Genomic DNA, 6,000 nt, shown 5'->3' on the forward strand with positions numbered 1-6,000 from the left:
CTTCCTAAGGCAACATAATAGTTTGTGTTTAATGAGGTAATTTCAAGTTTTTAGATTCTTGGGATTCCTGACATTGCAATTAGAACTTTCTACCTCCGGTAGAGTTAGAATAGAAGGAGTTTATTTACAAAGTTTCAAATAAAAACTGAAAAGAGAAAAAATTAAAGGACTACCTTGGTGGTCCAGTGGTTAGGAACCCATCTGCCAAGGCAGGGGACATGGATTTGATCCTGATTGGGGAAGATCCCAACATTCTGAGGAGCAGCTAAGCCCGTGAATCACGACTACTGGGCCCACATGTCATAACTGCTGAAGCCTGCCTGCCTGGAGCCCTGTGCTCTGCAACAAGAGGAGCCCCTGCCACGAGAAGCCCGCCTGCCTGGAGCCCTGTGCTCTGCAACAAGGGAAGCCACTGCCACGAGAAGCCCGCCTGCCTGGAGCCCTGTGCTCTGCAGCAAGAGGAGCCCCTGCCACGAGAAGCCCGCCTGCCTAGAGCCCTGTGCTCTGCAACAAGGGAAGCCGCTGCCACGAGAAGCCCGTGTGCCTGGAGCCCTGTGCTCTGCAACAAGGGAAGCTGCTGCCATGAGAAGCCCGCCTGCCTGGAGCCCTGTGCTCTGCAACAACAGGAGCCCCTGCCACGAGAAGCCCGTGTGCCTGGAGCCCTGTGCTCTGCAGCAAGAGGAGCCGCTGCCACGAGAAGCCCGTGTGCCTGGAGCCCTGTGCTCTGCAGCAAGAGGAGCCCCTACCACGAGAAGCCCGCCTGCCTAGAGCCCTGTGCTCTGCAGCAAAAGGAGCCGCTGCCACGAGAAGCCCGCCTGCCTAGAGCCCTGTGCTCTGCAGCAAAAGGAGCCGCTGCCACGAGAAGCCCGCCTGCTGCAACTAGAGAGTAGTCCCTGCTTGTGGCCTGTGCACAGCAACGAAGACCCAGCACAGCCAAAAATTTAAAGATAAATTTAAAAATAAATAATAAATTTAAAAAAAATGAATTTAAGTTGGGAGACTCAGAGTAATCCTAAGAGTGTAGACAAAAGGAGTTAGAAAGGAAACAAGAATCAAGATCTGGGGAGAATGAAAATCACTGTGCACTATAACTCCAAGAGAGGCTGAGCAGTCTTCACAGTGGAGAGACTTAACTATTCAGAGAAACCTCTGGGCATAGCTCAAAGTTAATGATACAGCTGATACTCTTAGCATCAGAGAGGCTGAAGGAACTCATTGTAGGTCTGAAAGTCAAGTGTACTCTTTCAGTAGGAAAGATGTCTTAAAAGGATGGGCCTAGGTCTTCAGATATTGAAAGTGAAAGGAAAGAAATGTTTTTAGGGGTTTGTTTTTTTTTTTAGTCTCATTTTTAACCCCAAATATCATTTAATACATAGTAAAGTTTGGCTATGTGTTTACATCTACTGCATACAAAATTATAGCAGACAAGGCAAGAGAAAGAGGCCTCACCAAGAAAGGAAAAAACATAGGTTCTGGGTACCCAGGATCTCCAGAAATATAACTTTTAAATTTTAAACTTTGAAGAGTGTAGCAAAAAGTTAGCTTGAAATCATGAAAATAGAGAATCCAAATGGGCTTTGTTCTAATTTAATTTTGTCCTTTCCCAGATTTTAAGATAGGACACTGAAAGATGAACTCCTCAGGTCAGTAGGTGCCTAATATGCTACTGGAGGTCAGTGGAGAAATAACTCCAGGAAGAATGAAGAGACGGAGCTAAAGCAAAAACAACACCCAGTTGTGGATGTGAGTGGTGATGGAAGCGAGGTCTGATGCTGTAAAGAGCAATGTTGCATAGGAACATGGAATGTTAGGTCCATAAATCAAGAAAAATTGGAAGTGGTCAAACAGGAGATGGCCAGAGCGAACATCGACATTTTAAGACTCAGTGAACTAAAATGGACTGGAATGGGTGACTTTAACTCAGGTGCAACCATGAAATTAAAAGACACTTGCTCCTTAGAAGAAAACTTATGACCAATCTAGGCAGTATATTAAAAAGCAGAGACATTATTTTGTCAACAAAGGTCCATCTAGTCAAGGCTGTGGTTTTTCCAGTAGTCATGTATGAATGTGAGAGTTGGACCATAAAGAAAGCTGAGTGCCGAAGAATTGATGCGTTTGAGCTGTGGTGTTGGAGAAGACTCTTGAGAGTCCCTTGGACTGCAAGGAGATCCAACCAGTCCATCCTAAAGGAAAACAGTCCTGAATATTCATTGGAAGGACCGATGCTGAAGCTGAAACTCCAGTCCTTTGGCCATCTGATCCGAAGAGCTGACTCATTTGAAAAGACCCTGATGCTGGGAAAGATTGAAGACGGAAGAAGGGGACGACAGAGGATGAGATGGTTGGATGGCGTTACCAACTCGATGGACATGAGTTTGAGTAAACTCTGTGAGTTGGTGATGGACAGGGAAGGCTGGAGTGCTGCAGTCCATGGGGTCGCAGAGTCAGACATGACTGAGCCGCTGAACTGAACTGAAGCATATACCAAGTACAATCAAGGAACTGATTTTTGTTCTTAAATTTGTTTTATCACACTGATATATTCCTGTGTTTCTAATTTAAATTTTATTTTCCCTCAGGCTGAAAGAACCACACACCATGTCCAGAAGTCAGAAGTTTCTCATCTGGCTTTCTGATATGTAAGAATTTTAGTTTCTTGATATACAGATTATTGTTTTAACTCTTAAATATGATGCTTATAATCTAGAGCAGCCTTTCTATGTGTAATTTGTAACCAGGATGAGTTGAACATTGGCTATACAAATGGATATGTATGAATCATTTAAAACTAGCTTAATTACTAGTCACAAAACCTTAAGAGGAATTGGGAGATAATCTTGTCAAACTCAGGAGAAAACTGAGCACCTGGCTACCCAAAGTTAAATGATTTACGTGGTGTGTCAGTAGCAGACCTGGGATATATACCCGCCCCCTGCTGCTTACTCACTGTTTCCACTAGCCTGCAGTCAAAAACATGGTGAAAAGAAGCGTATAAAGCAACACAACACGTGTAAGAGTGTAGATTGACTAACGGCACATTTCTAGGGAAGAGCTACACTGAGACTTAACAGCAGAATGGAAGCCCCACTTATGCACTGAACATCTACTTTAGAGATGCCTTAAATTCTAAGACATGTTGAGTGTAATTTTAGGTAAAACCTACCTCCATTTTGCTTTAAAATGGAACCGTGAAAAAAAATAAAATACAGTGGAACCTTGGGGACTTCCCTGGTGGTCCAGTGGTTAAGACTCCATGCTCCATTGCAGCACAGAGGGACTGGGTTCATGCCTGGTCAGGGAACTAGATCCCACATGCCGCAACCAAGAGTTCACAACTAAAAAAAAAAAAAAAAAAAAATCCTACATGTCACAACTAAGACCCAACACAGCCAAAGAAAGAAAGAAAAGAAAATGGAACCTTGAATGCTTTGAATGCTTTTAAATAATAGTCGTAAATCACAACCATTTTTTTCCTTAGCTCCTCTTTCAGAGTTTGAAAACTAGTTTTATCTTTTCTCTGTGCCACAAGGTTTATTCTTTTTTGCTTTATTCCTGATGTCATTTGTAGTTTTTAAGGATGCTTTATTTTTTTTTTGGCTCTGCCACATGGCATGCAGGATCTTAGTTCCCCAACCAGGGATTGAACCTATCCCCCCTAACCACTGGACCACCAGGAAATTCCCAAGGATGCATTTTAGCTGGTGTTAAATGCATATGGTTTTTCATTTCTGCTACTTAATCATTCTAATACACTAAACAGAATAGAAATGATATGTATAACTTTTCAGTACAAAAAGCTTTCATCTTGCTCAAGCGACTTGTATTCTAAAAGTTGACTTTTTGAGTTATTTGGAGCTGAAAAAAAACCTTTTTTTTCTTTATAAAAGATAGTGTAATTAATTAACATTACGTTTCTAAGATAACTCACAAAAGACTAATTCATTTTGTAAATGGACTGTGACATTATAGAAGTTGACCCAAGTTCACTGCCTTGTTTTGATTTGGAAAGTTAGGAATATAGACTCCCTAGTTCTTTCTCACATTCAGTATGGTGCCAGCAGGAGAAGTGAGGAAGCCTGGTCTCCATTGAGCTGCTTCAGGAAGAATGGCAGCAAAGAGTAGAAAGGAGATCCAGCAGTTAAGATATAAACGCATCCACAACAGCTATTACTGCTTGAGGCCGTCCCTTGCTTATATTGCTGAAACATTGGGATTAAATCCAAGTAGGGATTAGAAACTCTAAACGGACTGAATTAGAATTGAGGACTAATTTTAGTCCTTCCTTAGGACCTAGGAGTACCTAAATCTTTTATGCTTTTCTTTTCTAGTTTACTAATGAGAAAAGCTCTGTTCGACCACCTCACTGCCCGAGGCATTCAGGTAAGTTTTTGTAATGATGCATTTTAGAAAGAGCATAGTTTACCAGTTCAACACAAGTTTAAAGGGCAGTAACTTCTAACTGACTTGATTTGGTCCTAACTCTGCTGCTTTTACTGGTTTTCAGATGAAGACCTTAAGCTATGCCTTATAGTTAACAAGATAGTATTGGTGTTTCAGTAGCTAGAGTTCACCTATAGGTGGGTGAGAAGAACTGAAGCCAGAGGGTGGGATAGTGATATTTAGTGAGCAAAGTGGAATTTGTTTAAAGGGCTCAATGATTTGTTTAAATGGCAGAGTTTTTTGTTTTTGGCTTCTATTTGCTGCTGCTGCTGCTTTCTTTCTTTCTTTCTTTCTTTTTGCAGCATTTATTCCGAGGCCATAAGTTATTTATTTCTTCAGTTTTTTCCTGGGTATCTTTTTCTTCTGTATAAGCTCCTCTTCTGGTTTAGGAACAATTATCTCTTCTTTTTCAGTAAGGGTCATCTCAGTGGGGCAGGGAGAGCTCATGTCTGGGCTGATCTGACCATGAGCTCTGTAAGTCCTACCCACGCCTTGTGAGATTTGCTCACCAGAATGTGCTCAGTGACCAGAGAATCTACATCTAGAGTCTACATCTAAGCCTTTAAGTTCAGCATGACTCTGCATTTTTGCACATGTGCAGTAAAAATTCAGCACTTTTTGGGCCACTGACCCAGTGTTCAGCCCCACTGTTTAGCCTGCGCATACCTAAGCACCTCCACCATTGTAATGATGGAATGGCACACACGTTGCTTCTGTAAAGTGACATCCTTCAAATACTTGGTGGTTTTCCAGATATGCATACCCTTAATGGCCCGGGCAGTTTCACAAGTGTTCTTAAAGGGAGTCTGAAGATTTGAACCTCTTGATTTACATGATTTTGTGGAGTTTTCTGGGTTAAGTGACTAGCGGACCATTTTAGAGGTCACCTCAGACCACTTACCAGAAAAACTTTAAATTGCAGGTTATTAAAAGGTTGTTTCTAAGTGTACTGAGATTGCAGTGGATGCATGCTAACATAAAGATAATTTGCTGTTTTAAAATTTCTTCTTATACTTCTCATTTTTCTAATTTTCAGGTGTACATTTGGGTATTAAATGAAGAGCAGGAATACAAAAGAGCCTTTGATTTGGGAGCAACTGGGGTGATGACAGACTATCCAACGAAGCTTAAGGATTTTTTACATAATTTTTCAGAATAGAAAAGGACGTACTCAGAAGCATTCAAAGAAAACATGAAGAAACCTAAGAAGAAATTGTTTCATTATTTCCCTAAGCCATTTCCAGAATGGCAAAAGGTTTAATCAGTTAAGTGTTTATTACCTCATTTTTAAGCCTGTCTGAGAATGTAGAAACTATATATTGTATATTTATTTTAAACAATATTGCATATTTTACATTTGTAAATAGTTTGTTTAGAAAGATAATTGTTTATGAGATGTAAGTAGAAGATTCTTGATCAAGATTTCTGTATTTGATGCAGTATTCTACTATCATAAGTAATTCTGAAATCAAAGGCTGTTGGATAAATTTGAAATTAGCCTTCACTGAAATAAGATCAACTAATTAGTAAGACAGAATTATTGAAGGTCATTACAGC

General features: G+C 40.8%; 1 protein-coding gene across 1 annotated transcript in view; it reads left to right on the plus strand.

Moving 5' to 3' along the window:
* The window catches only part of GDPD1 (glycerophosphodiester phosphodiesterase domain containing 1), a 48,320-nt gene extending 42,671 nt beyond the window's left edge, over positions 1–5,649 (plus strand). The window contains exons 8-11 of the mRNA XM_068978591.1: positions 2,583–2,642; positions 4,332–4,383; positions 5,480–5,481; positions 5,598–5,649. Coding sequence (XP_068834692.1) covers positions 2,583–2,642; positions 4,332–4,383; positions 5,480–5,481; positions 5,598–5,649 — 166 coding nt within the window. The remainder of the gene's footprint in view (positions 1–2,582; positions 2,643–4,331; positions 4,384–5,479; positions 5,482–5,597) is intronic.
* Positions 5,650–6,000: the final 351 nt, after the last annotated feature.

Source organism: Capricornis sumatraensis, chromosome 8, assembly GCF_032405125.1.
Source record: "Capricornis sumatraensis isolate serow.1 chromosome 8, serow.2, whole genome shotgun sequence".
Taxonomy (NCBI): Eukaryota; Metazoa; Chordata; class Mammalia; order Artiodactyla; family Bovidae; genus Capricornis; species Capricornis sumatraensis.